The sequence below is a fragment of the Mirounga leonina genome, unplaced genomic scaffold (genome assembly GCF_011800145.1).
Source record: "Mirounga leonina isolate KUSES-001 unplaced genomic scaffold, KU_Mleo_1.0 Mir_114, whole genome shotgun sequence".
Classification (NCBI taxonomy): domain Eukaryota; kingdom Metazoa; phylum Chordata; class Mammalia; order Carnivora; family Phocidae; genus Mirounga; species Mirounga leonina.
The window spans coordinates 2,450,865-2,469,378 of NW_023270265.1; the positions used below are offsets into that span (position 1 = coordinate 2,450,865).

The following is an 18,514-nucleotide window of genomic DNA, read 5'->3' on the forward strand; positions in this document are numbered from 1 at the left end:
ATATTTTAAAAACTTCATCAAACAGTTGGTGTATTTTTAGTCTGCTTCAGCTTTTCATGCTGTGTCCCGGGTTTAATGCTAGCCATCATGAATCCTGATTGCAAACAATCAACTGAGATCCACTTATTTTATCCTGCCTCTTCTTCCGGGTTAGGATGGTAAGGGAGCTAAGAATGAGGAGGATGAGGAGGATGGCAGGGAAGGCCAGAATAACACTTCTTTCTTGCGTTACATGGAGTGGTTTATTTGTGGAATTAAAACTAAATTGCTAGATTAAAATTCTCAATTTTTTTCCAAGCAGTAGTTCCAAGTTTCTCGGATTAATTCAGTATAGCGAAGCATCATCCAGTGTTTGTGTATTTCAGAGCGAGATGTAAGAGAACTGTGATTTGTGGCGCCACGTGCTAATGAGGCTTCCCGGATGCAGGGAGGGCTGTGCCAGGGCTGCGGCAGATGAATGTGGAGTGGAAGGCTGATAATGAGGCATGTGACAACAGGGCTTTTCCCTGCTGCAGACATGAAGCATCTCTTGGCTTGAGTGATTCTTACCAGTTTTCACAGTTTAGCAATAGATCAGAAAACAAAATAGAATTAACGGAAGATTTGCATGCATCATGCTGCATTTTGACAGAAATAAGCATTCTGGTGTGATGAGAGTATTTTCAAGGCTGTTGTAGGACTACCTTAGCTACAGTATGTTAAGTGCTGTAACTTTTTCCCTGTCTTACTGTGTATCATGGTATCTCCATTTTTGCAAAGAAAATAATTGTATTTCTCTTCAAAAGGACACTGAAGCCATGAAGAGAGCATTGGCCTCGATAGACTCCAAACTGAACCAGGCCAAAGGTTGGCTCCGTGATCCCAGTGCCTCCCCAGGTAATCCTCTGGTTCTTCTTTTCCGATGGATACAGTAACAAGCTAAAAATCAAGCAAAGAAAAGAAAGAAATCTTCCCACAATCTCATAATCCTGAGATAACTACTGCAACATTTAGGGGCATACTCCATATTCTGATAGTTTTGACTAATTGAAGCATTACTGGTCCTTAAAAGGATGAAGGACAAAGACTAATCCCTCTCATCATGGAGGAATTAGCCAAGCTGAACTGGGCATTCTTTGCCAGATTATTGGTTCACTTCTTCTCTGAATCAGAAAGGTAATTATTTTGAATAGAAAACTCTTATAGTTCCCATTGGGCAGATTCCATTTATGTCAACAAAGTAATTTAATTAAGCAGATTAAATGATGATGCCAATAAGAATTGGAAAGCAAAGTTGACTTATGTAAAGACCCAAATGGGTTATTGAGCTAGGTTTTATGGATTCTCCAATCTAATATTCAGTTTTAGATTAATATTTGAATGAATGTGAAAAGCCTAATGGAGGTTAGAGGTGCTAAGTAGTATTAAATGAGTTGAGCCTATTTTCATCATCCATATTCTTACCACAAGCTGCTTATCATCTTCAGATGGATATGATTCCAAGTATCTTTTTTAGAAGTATCTGTGGTTGAAACCTCACCCTCTGGTTTAAGGGCACTGCTTAGCTGTTAGTGATCAGATGTATTGTCTTCTATTCACTTGTCTTGCCGTTTAAAATCATCCATTCCTTCATGAATGAAATGACTTGTAAAGCATCCTTCCTAAATAATTAATGCATCAACAGTGTAGATATTGAATATCTCTTTATTTTAGGGGATGCCGGTGAGCAGGCCATCAGACAGATCTTAGATGAAGCTGGAAAAGTTGGTGAGCTCTGTGCAGGCAAAGAACGCAGGGAGATCCTGGGAACCTGTAAAATGCTGGGGCAGATGACTGATCAAGTGGCTGACCTCCGAGCCAGGTAAAGTTCCTCTGCTCTTACCCAAGTTAGGTAACGGATCAGATGGAACTCCTGACAGAGTGATTCAGAGAGCAAGTCTCTGCTAATTATACTGTGTTCTTTTTGACTAATGGCTAACACAGATCATTATATTCTATTCTTTTGAGATTGAAGTGAACTTTTCCTTTGATGAACTTTTAAAATAGGCAGATGCCTTGTAGTAAAGTTGAAATTGAAATAGAAATCTGGTATCTTAGTTTCTAGCCATAGGCTTATGATGAATAAGGGGCGGTGGTGAAGTCTGGCATGGGTAGGCATATATTTTATGAAGGATGGGTAAAAAGAAACATAAAGAGTGAAAACATTGGAATTATTTCACATTATTTAAAAAACCAGTTAAGTCAGTTATCATGTAAGTTGGTTATTTCTAGGCTTTTTTCAGTTTCTATTTCATCATTATTCATTTGGTTTCATAATTCTTTTACCTACTTTAAGACTTGACTTTTAGAACTTTCCCCCCTGTAAACTAAATATATATAGCTTGCTATTAGGAAAACTCAGTATAATATAGGCTTCTTTGGAACTCATCCATAGAGTCAATGAAGTTCTAAAAGATCCTCATTTTTATGGAATTTTATAATATGGGCATTAGGGAAGAATTGAAATATGCTAGATACTAGTGTAGATGAAGTTTAATTTGGCTTCAAGAATGTCATGAAACATCTTGAGATAATTGGAATATACAGGGTCTCCATACAAACAGGCCTCAGTAACACCCCTTGACATGTACACTGTTAGACCTGGTTTCAAATGTATTAACAGAATAGACTTAAGAATACAGTTCTTGGGGCACCTGGTTGGCTCAGTCGGTGGAGCATGCAACTCTTGATCTTGGGGTTGTGAGTTTGAGCTTCATGTTGGACGTAGAGGTCACTTAAAAAAAAAAAAAAAAATATATATATATATAGTTCTTTTTTTTTTTTTAAGTTTATTTTTTAGTAATCTCTATACCCAACATGGGGCTTGACCCCATGAGCCTGAAATCAAGAGTCGCATGCTCCACTGACTGAACCAGCCAGGTGCCCCAAGAGTACAGTTCTTAAAGGAGTCGTTCTTAACCTTTTTTGGGTCAAGGTAATTTTTAAAATCTGATGAAAGCCATTAATCTGTATGTAAAAAAATGCACATAAATGTGCCCATATAATATTATGTATAATTTCCAGAGGTTTGTGGATTCACTGTAGGCCTGGAAGCTCCAGGGGTTTCAGGTCAAGAGTCTCTACCTTGTAGGGAGAAGGAACTGCATAAGTAAATGTGATCTCATTGAGCTCAGTGAGCCTTTTTCTCCCGCTGTGAAGCAGTCTCCCCTGTCATGAGCATGGCAAGAACTTTACAGAAAGGACAAAAAGAAGTTCTGTTCCCGTTCGGAGAAATGCCAAAGCCGCTTGACAAGATTCTTGGCTCTTCTCATTTCTCATTGCTGGCTCTTTTGTCTACAGCCTTTTCACAGTGTGGTAGACAGTCCTCACTTGGAATTCTTGAATACACAGTTGTATGTGTTTAGAGAAAGATGAATTTGAGCAAGAGAACAAGGTGGTTGCTGTATGGGATCGACCGTAAGTCTGTAAAGAGAAAAGGCTCGAACAGTGATGAGGAGCTATGGGCCTGCTTCCCACTGGAGCCTGCAGTGTCCTTTCCTGATGAGAGATTAGGAAGCTATCTCCCTGTTAGCCTTTCTTAAATATGCCTAGCTATTTAACATTTTAGTGGCTGAGACTCAGCAACAGTTTCTTCATTGATAAGCTTCTTTTCAGTCACCTAGGGTTTCTAGGTTGTAAGGATCTATTTTCCCTCCCATAGGACTCAGTAAACTTTTACTTTGAATGAAAAATTATGTAGCCCATAAATATTTTTACATTTTCACAGTTGGACTTTTATATTAAAAAGGTTTCTCATCACTAGAGTTGAAGGAAAAAAAGCAAATTAAATCATAAAAGGTCCCAAAAGTCTTCTGCTTTTCTGTACATAAAAGGGAAGCCTCAGGGCGCCTGGGTGGCTCAGTCGTTAAGTGTCTGCCTTGGCTCAGGTCATGATCCCAGGGTCCTGGGATCGAGGCCCGCATCGCATCGGGCTCCCTGCTCTGTGGGGAGCCTGTTTCTCCCTCTCCCACTCCCACTGCTTGTGTTCCCTCTCTCGCTGTGTCTCTCTCTGTCAAATAAATAAATAAAAATCTTTAAAAAGAAAAAAAGGGAAGCCTCAAGTACAAATGAAAGGTATATATACCTTTTATATACCTGGCAATTAATATTATTGAGTTCATTATTTCAGATATTGGTGTAGATGAAAAATAAAGATGAATTATAAGAGGACAGATAAATGAATGACAGATCCATGCTACTATTAAGAGAAGCAATGATGTTTTGGAGTTCATCCTACAATCAGAAGCTCGGGTTAGGAAGATAAGCCTTGCCATTCTATCTGCTGATAAAGTTGCCACCCCATAAACTTCCAGACTCGTTTTATGAGGCCACCATTACTTTGATCCCAAAACCAGACAAAGACCCCATCAAAAAGGAGAATTATAGACCAATATCCTTGATGAACATGGATGCAAAAATTCTCACCAAAATACTAGCCAGTAGGATCCAACAGTACATTAAAAGGATTATTCACCACAACCAAGTGGGATTTATCCCTGGGCTGCAAGTTTGGTTCAACATCTGCAAATCAATGTGATACAATACATTAATAAAACAAAGAACAAGAACCATATGATCCTCTCAATAGATGCAGAAAAAGCATTTGACAAAGTACAGCATCCTTTCTTGATAAAAACTCTTCAGAGTATAGGGATAGAGGGTACATACCTCAATATCATAAAAGCCATCTGTGAAAAACCCACAGCAAATATCATTCTCAATGGGGAAAAACGGAGAGCTTTCCCCCTAAGGTCAGGAACATGGCAGGGATGTCCACGATCACCACTGCTATTCAACATAGTATTAGAAGTCCTAGCCACAGCAGTCAGACAACAAAAAGAAATCAAAGGCATCCGAATTGGCAAAGAAGAAGTCAAACTCTCACTCTTTGCAGATGATATGATACTTTATGTGGAAAACCCAAAAGACTCCACCCCAAAACTGCTAGAACTCATACAGGAATTCAGTAAAGAGGCAGGATATAAAATCAATGCCCAGAAATCAGTGGCATTCCTATACACCAACAACAAGACAGAAGAAAGAGAAATTAAGGAGTCGATCCCATTTACAATTGCACCCAAAACCATAAGATACCTAGGAATAAATCTAACCAAAGAGGCAAAGAATCCGTACTCAGAAAACTATAAAATACTCATGAAAGAAATTGAGGAAGACACAAAGAAATGGAAAAACGTTCCATGCTCATGGATTGGAAGAACAAATATTGTGAAGATGTCCATGCTACCTAGATCAATCTACACATTAATGTAATCCCTAGCAAAATACCATCAACTTTTTTCAAAGAAATGGAACACATAATCCTAAAATTTGTATGAAACCAGAAAAGACCCCGAATAGCCAGAGGAATGTTGAAAAAGAAAAGCAAAGCTGGTGGCATCGCAATTCCGGACTTCCAGCTCTATTACAAAGCTGTCATGATCAAGACAGTATGGTACTGGCACAAAAACAGACACATAGATCAATGGAACAGAATAGAGAGCCCAGAAATGGACCCTCAACTCTATGGTCAACTAATCTTTGACAAAGCAGGAAAAAATGTCCAAAGGAAAAAAGATAGTCTCTTTAACAAATGGTGTTGGGATAATTGGACAGCCACATGCAGAAGAATGAAACTGGACCATTTCTTTACACTACAGACAAAAATAGACTCCAAATGATTGAAAGACCTAAATGTGAGGCAGGAGTCCATCAAAATCCTAAAGGAGGACACAGGCAGCAACCTCTTCGACCTCAGCCACGACAGCTTCTTCCTAAAAACATTGCCAAAGGCAAGGGAAGCAAGGGCAAAAATGAACTATTGGGACTTCATCAAGATAAAAAGTTTTTGCACAGCAAAAGAAACAGTCAACAAAACCAAAAGACAACCAACAGAATGGGAGAAGATATTTGCAAGTGACACATCAGATAAATTAGGGCTAGTATCCAAAATCTATAAAGAACTTATCAAACTCAACACCCAAAGAACAAATAATCCAATCAAGAAATTGGCAGAAGACATGAACAGACATTTTTCCAAAGAAGACATCCAGATGGCCAACAGACACATGAAAAAGTGCTCAACATTGCTCAGCATCAGGGAAATCCAAATCAAAACCTCAGTGAGATACCACCTTACACCAGTCAGAATGGCTAAAATTAACAAGTCAGGAAACGATAGATGTTGGCGGGGATGCAGAAAAAGGGGAACCCTCCTACACTGTTGGTGGGAATGCAAGCTGGTGCAGCCACTCTGGAAAACAGTATGGAGGTTCCTCAGAAAGTTGAAAATAGAGCTGCCCTACGACCCAGCAATTGCATTACTGGGTATTTATCCCAAAGATACAAATGTAGTGATCCGAAGGGGTACATGCACGCCGAAGATGTGGTATACATATATACGATGGAATATTATGCAGCCATCAAAAGGAATGAAATCTTGCCATTTGCAATGACGTGGATGGAACTGGAGGGTATTATGCTGAGTGAAATAAGTCAATCAGAGAAAGACATGTATCATATGATCTCACTGATATGAGGAATTCTTAATCTCAGGAAACAAACAGGGTTGCTGGAGTGGTGGGGGATGGGAGGGTTGGGGTGGCTGGGTGATAGACACTGGGGAGGGTATGTGCTATGGTGAGTGCTGTGAATTGTGTAAGACTGTTGAATCACAGACCTGTACCTCTGAAACAAATAATATATTATATGTTAAAAAAAAAAAAAAGGAAGAAGATAGCAGGAAGGGAAAAATGAAGAGGGGAGAAATCGGAGGGGGAGACGAATCATGAGAGACTATGGACTCTGAGAAACAAACTGAGGGTTCTAAAGGGGAGGGGGGTGGGGGGATGGGTTAGCCTGGTGATGGGTATTAAAGAGGGCACGTTCTGCATGGAGCACTGGTTGTTATATGCAAACAATGAATCATGGAACACTACATCAAAAACTAATGATGTAATGTACGGTGATTAACATAACATTAAAAAAAAAAAAAGTTGCCACCCCATCGTGGGGAGTTTACCAGGCTGAGTGAATTAAAAAATCTGAGCTTGCGAAAAGGTGGCAAATCTTACTTTGTTATGACTTGGAAAGTCTCTTAAAAAGAGAAAACAAGTGTCTAATAATGCACATCATTTTTAGTAGCCTACCACTTCTGAGAGAGGAAAAGAGTAAAATTAGTTCTTCAGGAATTTGATTGAAAAAAAAAAACAAAAACCCAGTTTCTTGTCAACAGTGCTTTTTTCCCGTCCGTACCAACTGGTTTTGATATTTATAGATTGCATAGGAGTGGAAGGTAGACATTTAAGATTCTTATTAGGTTTATTATAATAATAATAATGACAGTTCAATAACAGGAGTAGTTATATATTTGTATTGCTTTATTGCCATAGTGTTTTCAAGTTTATCCTTTTGCTTGAAACCACTGTTGGGTAAGCAGGGCAAGTATTGTTACCCACCCATTCCTCATTTTATAAGTTAGAAAGCTGAAGCCCATTGTAAACGAGGTTCACAGGTCCCAAGAGTAAGGATTTGAACACAGATCGGCTTGGTCCTAGCGTGGTGTGCTTTCAATAACACTGTGCCTGCTACCTCCTGAAACATTTTCAGTGTATACTTGCCCATAAACAAGACAATCTAATGGGATTTTTTTCCCCTAAAGCACACATGACTATGGTAACAAATCCTCCATAGCAAGAAGATCACAAGCACATTTTCCCCCTGAAGTTCAGACTTGATTATGTAATCACTATCAAGAGGAGAATCATTATTAACAAAATTTGCAGGCTGGTCTTTAAAGTGGTTATGCCATTCCAGGAAGCTAATGCATATTTTTAAGAGCAAAAGGAGAAAGTAGATGGTTTGGGTATTGTGCTTTATTTCTGCGTTTTCTTGTGCTATCCTAGATGTACTGGAGGAAAGGAAAAAGACAAGCATGTTAACAGAAATGATGTATTTGTGCATCTCATGATATCTTGCCAGTAAGTATTTGAGAGAGTACAGTGACAACATCTGTTTTGAGCAGAGGACAAGGGGCCTCACCGGTGGCCATGCAGAAAGCCCAGCAGGTGTCGCAGGGTCTGGACGTGCTCACAGCAAAAGTGGAAAATGCAGCCCGCAAGCTGGAAGCTATGACCAACTCCAAGCAGAGCATTGCCAAGAAGATTGATGCTGCTCAGGTAGTAATGATGATTTTCAGGTGGGAAGTAAAAGACAAATGTTCCATAACTATTCTTCATTTCTGTCTGTCTTTCTTTCTCTCTCATTTACTGTGGGTGGATAACGGGTGTTTCTAAGTGATGACTGATTCCCAGCAATTACCAGGGTTAACACCTCTCCTCCCACCATAGGTTTAGACTTGGACTCATGTTTATCTATATTTTGAAATAGAGATCTTAATTTGAATACTCTGGTTAGTTAAAAGGAAGTACTCTGAGTACCAAGAGAATACTACTAGTTCCTGGTATAGATCACAGTATATAAAAACTGTTCTTCATCTTAGAATTCCCAACTATGTTTGGTCATAACAGTGTTAAAGGATTAAAATTTTCTGATGCTACTCTCCTATAAAATGATTTTCAAGCGTTTCACAGAGAAACACAAATGCTTGAGAAGTTGAATTAATAAGGTGTGATTAAGTCAAAGATAAGATAAAGCTTGTGAAAATATTCTAGCGGGAATGAAAAAAATCACTTAATCAATGAAGGATTGATTCAGTTTTACCTGAGCTAAGAACCTATGTAAAACAATAAGAATCAGCATTGTAAAAGATCACTGGTGTGCCTTGTGATTACTTTTGAAATCTTTCTGATGGCCTTGTTGAGTTTAGAGAAATGTGGTTTATGAGATCTCAGTTTGCTTTTTTTCTGTTTCTGTGTGTGTAGAATTGGCTTGCAGATCCAAATGGTGGACCAGAAGGAGAAGAACAGGTCCGAGGGGCTTTGGCTGAAGCCCGGAAAATAGCAGAATTATGTGATGATCCTAAAGAGAGAGATGACATTCTACGTTCTCTTGGGGAAATATCTGCTCTGACTTCTAAATTGGCAGATCTCCGGAGACAGTATGTATTTAATTTCTGATATTGCCCTTTAATCTCTCTTTTCTCCCCCAGGCACATAGATAGTTGAATGCTGTAGGTTAAATGCACGTATGATGCTCTTCCACTGTATTCTCGTTGATTCTGTGTGACATGGCTAGGTCAGATACTACTTATATTTTATTATTGACATAACTGAGGTTTAATGATTTATTGCTGATCACATGGTTTTAAATGAATACATTTAGGATGCTAAGAACTCCTTTTTTGAGATCTACTTTTTAATTTCTTTTTTTTTAAAGATTTTATTTATTTATTTGACAGAGACACAGTGAGAGAGGGAACACAAGCAGGGGGAGCGGGAGTGGGAGAGGGAGAAGCAGTCTTCCCGTGGAGCAGGGAGCCTGGTGCGGGGCTCGATCCCAGGACCCTGGGACCATGACCTGAGCCGAAGGCAGATGCTTAACGACTGAGCCACCCAGGCGCCCCTACTTTTTAATTTCTAAGCTAGGAGTTTTCCGGCTACGTCATGTTTGTGGCATAACCGTTTCCCAGGCATATGAGGAAAATAATTTTTGTGGCTATCTAAGAAAAGATTCTGTGGAGGGGAGTGGAGGGGGGTACAAGAAGATGCTTACTTCTTTCCCCAGCAAGGTTATTTCTTATGTAACAATTATAAAAGATCCTTAAATACACTGTCCTCACCACAGCTGCTGCTTTTAAAGACTTTCATGGCATCTACTTTGATTATATAGAAAAGAGGTGTTGCTTTGTTCTTTTGATTGATATGTTTCTCTCTTAAACAAACAAACTGCAGCACATGCTAAAAGAACATTAAAAAAGAGTACAACGTCAGGAGTAAAAGTTGCTTCTTGCCCACCTCAGTCCTCCAGCCACTTCTCCAGGGGTAACCGTAGTCAAGTATTTTGTGAGATTTGGCTTTTTGTTTAACTTGCGTATTTCATTTCCTGTTCTTCCATGGGAGAGTACCTAACCTTTTTTCAGTGACTGGTACCTTGGAGTTCTTTCAAGCCTTACATTGACCAAGAGGACATTGTTGGTTAAGAAGGCACATCCCTGCCTAGCTGGGACTGTGAAATAGGAGATGGGTGGGAGCAGAATAGATATACATTAGGCAGGAGGTTATGATGGAGACCAACTTAAATAACAGCTCAAGTTTGATTATATACCAAGCTTGATCATTTGGGGATCACTGTTTTATACCCCAAAACCTTAAATTGTTTAGGTGGAGAAAATAAATAATCTGACAATTAGGAAATTTAAAATATAATGTCTATACAGTTAGGTGTGTGTTCATTACTACTAACCCATTTGTATAATCTGTTTACTTTCTTATTAGTTTAAAAATACTCGAAACAGAAAACTGTTTTAAAGACTGTAACACAATTCCATATACATATCAGGTACTCATTAATGTTTCGTAGTGATGAAGAGAGAATTGATGGTAATGGTGTTAAGGGCAAACCTCCCTGTGTGGTCACATGCCATCATTACTTATTGCTATAACATATACATATACATAGCTTTCTGGTAGCAGGAGAGCCATGACCAGAGCCATGGTAAATACCTTCTTTGTCCAGCTTTATAATGGAGAAGGTATAGAAATTTAAAGTCACAAAGGAGTTCTTAAGAGAGTATCTAAATTAGTCATTCTGGCACGTAGACTAATATTTTCATTTTTATTGGTGAGACAGAGAAGACTAGCCTGAAGTTCTCTCTAAGTGGACTTGAGGTGTAAAATGCGTCAGACTTTGTATGTTCATAATGGTTAGAATCTGAAGTCTTTGGAGTGGGATTTTGGGGGCAGTAATCTCCCTTTGTGATATATAATGTGGTTTTCTTTTTATTTCTGTGTTGATGTTCTTGTTCAAGTTTTTTGGTTGCAAGGAACTAACTCAAGTAAAAAGTGGAAGTTTATTAGAAATATGTAGAGGTATCTAATGGAACTTAATTGTTTGAAGTATGACCAGGTCTGGTGGCAGCTCTACACATTTCACTCATGTGTAGAATTTAAAAAACAAACAAACAAAGAAATTGAGACAAACCAAAAATATGATTCCTGTGATTATGGTATGCTGTCTGCTGCACTCTGTGTGTTGATTTTGTTTATTTGGGTTCTTCATCTAGCTTTGACCTTCCATGTCCCAAGCTTAGTATGACTTTCTAGTTGCAGATCCACCACTAGTTGACTATGCAGTGTTTTTGAAGTATGGACCAAGGACAGCCTACCCTAGAATCAACCTGGGAAGGTTGTAAAAAATGTATACCCTGGACCCCACACCAACATACTTAATCAGAATCTCTTGATGGTGGATTTAACAATCTGCATTTAAAACTAAGATCCCAGGTGACTTTTATGCACACAGGAAGTAGGTGCCTTGCATGACTGTGGCCATGTTGTCTTTGAGTTAGATAACCAGTTCAATCAGTTATGGCAAGGACTGGAGAATTACTTGATAGCAATGTAAGTATCTAAGAGTGAGGACTCGGAGGTCAGACAGAGTGCCTGGGTTTGAATCCTGAGTCCACCAAAGGAAGTGATAGGACCTTTTAGCACCTCAGTTTTGTTTGAATAATGGGGATAATACTGGTATACCTCATAGGGTTGTTGTGAGGATTAAATAATATAAGAGTATTTGCAATAGTACCTGTCAGAGTTGGGACTCAAAAGGCTGTACTCCTGGGTGCCTGGATGGCTCAGTCGTTAAGTGTCTGCCTTCGGCTCAGGTCATGATCTCAGGGTCCTGGGATCGAGCCCCGAGCCAGGCTCCCTGCTCAGCGGGGTGTCTGCTGCTTCTTCTCCCTCTCCCTACCACCCCCTTTCAGCCTCCACTCCTGCTCTCTCTCTCAAAAAAGAAAAAAAAAAAAAAAGATTGTACTCCTACTAGTTCTCTACAATTAGTTCTATAACTGCTTCAACTGCTAATACACAACATACGTGGCTGCTTGGGTCCACCTAGTTCCTGAGGGAACTAGCATTTTCCACGATGGCTGGCTGAACTCAGCTAACCAAGTGGTTGAACTTGATCGTGGTAGACTGACTCAAACTCATATTTAACGTTTTAACTGGGATAATGCAATCTGAATTTAAATTATTAATTTCTTATTTTAGTGCCAAATAAACCACTCTCCTTCCAAACTAAGCTAATAACAGTTGTTAGCAATTTGTCATCTCATTAGCATTTGTATAGCAATTCAGACCATCTCAGTGTAAATTGTGTCTGTGACAGGATGGCTTTTTTCTTTTTTTTTTTTTTTCTCTTCAGGGGCAAAGGAGATTCCCCAGAGGCCCGAGCATTGGCCAAACAGGTGGCCACAGCTCTGCAGAACTTGCAGACCAAAACCAATAGAGCTGTGGCCAACAGCAGGCCCGCCAAGGCAGCTGTCCACCTGGAGGGCAAGATTGAGCAAGCACAGCGGTGGATTGATAATCCCACAGTGGATGATCGGGGAGTTGGTAAGGCCTTAAGTGCATGTACCCTCATTAAACTGGTCTCAGTGAAAATGAGCAAGTTGTTGATAGAGATCTTGTTCATCTGTAATTAGATGCAGAAGGGGTTCTTCAGTGACTGGTGAGTAAGTCATTCTACAGCGGGACTCCATTTCCAAGTGTAGCCAATATGATTCCTGTGATTTAATCAAGAAGAATTAGCAAATAAATGGTTTTGCTGTGGGCAAATAGAAAGGCCCTCAGGTTGGAATTGAAACTTTGAACTAATTATTTCCAGTCTATGTATACTTCCATTCTATTGTATTTCGATTACAGTCCTTGGAAAATACCCAGTTAAATGTAATTTTTTGAAAATAAGTTAAGAGGGAGGCACTTCGCTACCGAGGTGATTTTCATTAGCGAGGACTCCTGCATCACACAGTCACCCGTAGCATTGATAACCTAGGATTTTTATTTTAGGGAGATTTTAGGGATGAATCTGTAAGAATTTAGGTCATTTTATGATAGCAAACCAGCTGAAGCTGAAAGATTTATTTCATTTACTGTACTTGATGGATCAAAAGATAAATTTTTAAATTGGTGATTCCCAGTGTTGGGGAATCAGGCAGATGTATAATTTACTGGGGGAGGAATAAATTGGTATAAACATTCTGAACAGCAATTTACTGTTACGTGTTAAGAGCTTTAAAAAAGCTGATACTCATTGACTTAGCAATTTGACTTAGAGGCATTTATTATAAGAAATAATTAGACATTTTCTAAGGAGTCACACATAAGAATGTATATAAACAGCGTAAATGTTTAATAATAAATAGATGATCAGTAATTGTAGTTAATATGATAAAATATTACATAGATTTTTAGATCATGATTTTTTTAAGAATATTCAGTGATATGGAAAAATGCTCCCCTTCAATAAAAAAAGCGAGGCATAAAAGTTAATGTAAAGTGTGATCTCAATTTTGTAAAAGAGAAATGTGTATTTGTATAGGAATGTGCGATACATTAAAAAAGACTGGAAGATTTGCAATAACGTGGATCTGGATCTAGAGGGTATAATGCTAAGAGAAATATGTCAATCAGAGAAAGACAAATACCATATGATTTCACTCATGTGTAGAATTTAAAAAACAAACGAACAAAGAAATTGAGACAAACCAAAAAAAAACCAGACTTAACCATAGAGAACAAATTGATGGTTACCAGAGGGGAGGTTGGTGGGGGGGATGGGTGAAACAGGTGAAGGGGATTAAGAGTACACGTAACAGTGATGAGCACTGAGTAATGTATAGAATTGTCGAATCACTGTATTGTACACCTGAAACTGATATAACACTGTGAACTATACTGGAATTAAAATTAAATAAATAAATACTAGTAGAATAATTTTTCAGAAGACAGGAAGGAAATGTTCAACTGTATCAGTCTCTGAGGATTATGGGTGGATAACCCATTCTTATTTATGCTTTTCTGAATCTCCTAAATTTTTCTATTGTTCGGGGCAAAAACCAGCAACACAGTAGTTTGGCACAATGGCACTGCAGTTGCCTTCTCTGGGTCTGTGTGAGTTACAGTGTTTTCCTCTGGATCCAGGTCAGGCTGCCATCCGGGGGCTTGTGGCCGAAGGGCATCGTCTGGCTAATGTCATGATGGGGCCGTATCGCCAAGATCTTCTTGCAAAGTGTGACCGCGTGGACCAGCTGACGGCCCAGCTGGCTGACCTGGCTGCCAGAGGGGAAGGAGAGAGTCCTCAGGCGAGAGCCCTTGCCTCTCAGCTCCAAGACTCCTTAAAGGTACAACTTTGGAGCACGTATCACGACATTTCTCTGCTACTGTTATTGACAGACGAGGGAGAGAGGGAGATTTGTAAAATACATAATTTCTTGAGAGTAGGGAAAGTGAAGAGTGGATCGAGGAGGATATAAGGAAGTCCAGAGTTTATTAGGAGAAAGCTCATCTGTGTTTGACGACAGCTGAAGTTTTTCAAGTTTCAGTCCAGTGGGAACACTTCCGTGATATTTGCTCTACCAGGTGTCACCTGTACTTCTTTATTTGGTCCATATTTTTCTTAACATGGACTCCCTTTTTAAACTTAAGTGGATCTATTTAAAAGAAAACTTTGTAATAATCTTGAAATCATGAGCTTGAGGAGCTAGTTACATTTTTCCTAGTATTCTTTAAAAGAAAACGTGTAATTATTAAAATCAGAACACTGGCCTATCTAACACCTAAAATCATCTCAGGTATCCATGAGCCACCCACCTTGAGACACAATGGGAGTGACCGAGACTTCTTTGTGTAAATCCAGAAAACTTAGGTTGGACTAATAGGAGCCTTTTCATGAATTCTAAGAATCCTCTTTAGACCCATCTTAAGAAATGGATACGTAGACTGGTTACCAAAGTTTTTCTAGAATTTTAACTGAAAAAACATGTACCCCCCAAAATTCCCATCCTTAAATTCTTTACTCTTAATGTGAGAAAATGCTTAGAAATTTGGCACTGTACCCACCGAATGATCCTTACCGTTTCTATGGTCATGATTATCAGGCTCCTCCAGCATTGGGAGTGGTGAGGAACTCTTTCATTTCAGAGTCGTCTTTGGGTTCTCTCTCTTGAATCTCAGTATCCTTTCTTAGAAGCCAAGAAAGGAAGTAAGATTTCTCGTTTGGGTGGAGCAGTCTCCAGGGAAATGTGGGTCCTGTCTTAGCCTCCCTCCCACAGGCTGATCTCTTGAGGGCGGGATTCATCTCTTACACCTGCTCCATGCTGGCTTAGTACTTTGTACGTCGTTGATAGTACATACTTACTGAATGAAAGAGCACATGAATGGATGAATGTGTCACTGACGTGAGGACATTGGCAGATGTGCTTTTTGGACATTTTTGGTAATTTTTATTCATAAACAATGTTTTTAAGGATCTGAAAGCCCGGATGCAGGAGGCGATGACTCAGGAGGTGTCAGATGTTTTCAGCGATACCACAACTCCCATCAAGCTGTTGGCGGTGGCGGCCACTGCGCCTCCTGATGCTCCCAGTAGGGAGGAAGTGGGTATCTGAGGTCTTTCATTTCTTCTGTTGGCCAGACGTGTGTGTACACACACACACACACACACACATTTATATCTATTTATATATTTGTAAAGGTAAAATGTGATTTCTGTGTGCATGGGGGGCAGTGGTTGGGAAATTGTGGACGAAGGGTGGAAGGGCAGGGGAGGGGAAGGCCTTGCCCCCTCTTCCTCAGTCACCAGGTGTATCAGTCAGGAGTGTCTGTAGGACTTGTCTTTAGTCATAAGCTGTGGAAGACCTGCCTCTCAGAGACAAAAGCCACTGGGTTTTCTTTTTATTGTGTAAAAAGAAACATGGAGATAGGTAGCCCTTGAGACCATGAGAGCTGCCATGTCTGGGGTTTTCTTGGTCTTTTCCTGATGGTGTGAGACCGGCTGTTACAACCCCACGCATCATGTTCAGGACGGTAAGAAATGAGGGATAGGGCACTCCAGTCCCAACTGTCCCTTTTATTAGGACATTTTATTCTCAACAGAGAAGTCAGGGCAGTCCTTTTAAATGATTTGATGTCATTCTTCTACTCAACTCCTTCCATCGACTCCTTTCTGTCCCCGAGAGAAGCCAGAGTCCTTACAATGACGGTAAAGCCAGTGATGTGCTTAAGGCAGCACTCCAGGAAAAAAGTCTAAAACCCAGAAAGCCCTGGTTTGTCATGGTTTATTTATTTCCCTGATGTAAATATTCCCATGGTGGCTGTCTCCACGTGGGGTCACTGAACACAGACTTGGGAAGAGACGGGCACATTTGGCTCTGAGGGGCTGGTGGGAGTTGTGACCTCGGCTTCAGCTCACCACTGCATCTGGTTCGCTCGGGTCCTACCACCCTCACCCCTCACGCGCCTCGGTCTACACTGACCGCCTTGTGCTGTATTCCCAGTCTGCCCCGTTTATGCTTACCGCGTTCTAACCTTGCGGCCGTTGTGCTTGTTCTCTCTGATCCTCCCATAGAGAATTATTTGTATTATTCATTCCCTTTCGTCAGCGCCTACTGAAATGTCACTTTTGGGTCACTGCCTAAGATACAAGCTCTCCCCCGACCCCAGGGATTTCCTAATCTCCATATCTGACTTATCTCCTCAGCATTTTTCAACATTTGACATGTTTACCTCAGTTCTTGTTTGTCTCTCTCCCTCACATTATTAGCATGAAAGGCCATGCAGGCGAGGAGTTTGTTTTGTCCTACTTTATTCCCAGTTCTTTTTAAAGACTTTATTTATTTATTTGAGAGTGGGTGAGAGAGAGAGAGAGAGCAAGCGAGAGCATGAGGGGGGAGTTGCACAGGAAGAGGGAGAAGCAGACTCCTCGCTGAGCAGGGAGCCTAATGCGGGACTTGATCCCAGGACCCTGGGATCATGACCTGAGTCGAAGGCAGATGCTTAACCGACTGAGCCACCCAGGCGCCCCTTTATTCCCAGTTCTTTTTAAAAAAATTTTATTTTTTTTAATTTAAATTCAATTAGCCAACATATAGAACATCATTAGTTTCAGATGTAGAGTTCAGTAATTCATCAGTTGCATATAATACCCAGTGCTCCTCACATCACATGCCCTTCTTAATGCCCGTCACCCAGTTACCCCATCCCCCACCCCCTCCCCTCCAGCAGCCCTCAGTTTCTTTCCCATAGTTAAGAGTCTCTCATGGTTTGTCTCCCTCTCTGATTTCTTCCCATTCCATTTCCCCCCCTTCCCCTATGATCCTCTGCAGTGTTTCTTATATTCCTCATATGAGTGAAATCATATGATAATTGTCTTTCTCTGATTGACTTATTTCACTTAGCATAATACCCTCCAGTTCCATCCACATTGATATAAATGGTATGATTTCATCCTTTCTGATGGCTGAGTAATATTCCATTGTATGTATATACCACATCTTCTTTATTCATTCATCTGTCAGTGGACATCTCGGCTCAGAAACAGACAAATTAATGGAACAGAACAGAGAACCCAGAAATGGACCTTCAACTAATCTTCGACAAAGCAGGAAAGAATATTCCCAGTTCTTAAAACAATGCCTGGCACATTGTTTTTGCTGAATGAATAAAAGTAAAGGCTTTCCCAGAAATCCTCCAGGAGACGTTTGCTTATGTTTCATAAGCTGCTCCAGCTGTAGAGGAAATCTAGGAAAGCAAGTCTTGGCAGCAAAGAAGAAGAGCTTGTTGGGTCAGGCACCTAAGACCAGGTAGAATTGGTGGGTGGAGGTTTGTGTAATTCTTAATAGCTGATGACCCCCATTTCTTTCTCTAGCCTAGGTCATGGCGCGGTTCAGCTCATGGTCCCCTTAGATTAGGATGATTTGCTGTTCTTTTCCTTCCAGAGTTCTCTGAGTTTTAGACTAGTAGATCAAAGTCTCGGCTGGTTCATTGATACGACAGCTTGTGTTGTCCACCTATTCTCTCTCGGAAATTTGTGAGTTGCCATTGACTCTTCCCACACCAATAAATAACTAAGGCAAGCTAATTTGATCTCACAAACAGTTCTTGAATCCTTTACATTTTCCATTCATATTGCTCCAGCTCTCGTTCTGATCCTTGTCCCCTGCTGCCTAAATGACTACACAGCTGTGACTGGACTTTGAATCTGTCACTCGGCCACCAATAAAATAAAAATACAGATTTGACCCTATTTTTACTGCTCAGTCCTTTATCCTTTCTCATAGGATAAAGCCAGAGAGCTAGGATCTGCTCCTGCTACTATCTCTCTATACCTGTTTCCCACAAACCTCTGCCTCTCAGTTCATGCCCCAGCAGTATTTAATTGCTTATAGTTTCCTGCAGACTCTGTCCCTTTCCCCTTTCCATGTCTTGTTCTTTTTGTCTCTAATTATCTTTTCCTTCTTTTTTGGCTAGTTCCTATTTATCCTTTATCCTTTCATCCTTTACTTCCTGAATAGGTTTAAGCGCCTTTCCTTTTGCTCCCAGGA

The 18,514-nt window shown here is 40.2% G+C and overlaps 1 protein-coding gene across 2 annotated transcripts in view; it reads left to right on the forward strand.

Moving 5' to 3' along the window:
• Window positions 1-18,514, forward strand: part of VCL (vinculin) — a 112,527-nt gene that overhangs the window by 75,975 nt on the left and 18,038 nt on the right. For both annotated transcript variants that reach the window (XM_035022204.1, XM_035022214.1), the window contains exons 7-13: window positions 786-876; window positions 1,693-1,840; window positions 8,039-8,192; window positions 8,898-9,073; window positions 12,337-12,527; window positions 14,115-14,314; window positions 15,440-15,568. In XM_035022204.1, coding sequence (XP_034878095.1) covers window positions 786-876; window positions 1,693-1,840; window positions 8,039-8,192; window positions 8,898-9,073; window positions 12,337-12,527; window positions 14,115-14,314; window positions 15,440-15,568 — 1,089 coding nt within the window. The remainder of the gene's footprint in view (window positions 1-785; window positions 877-1,692; window positions 1,841-8,038; window positions 8,193-8,897; window positions 9,074-12,336; window positions 12,528-14,114; window positions 14,315-15,439; window positions 15,569-18,514) is intronic.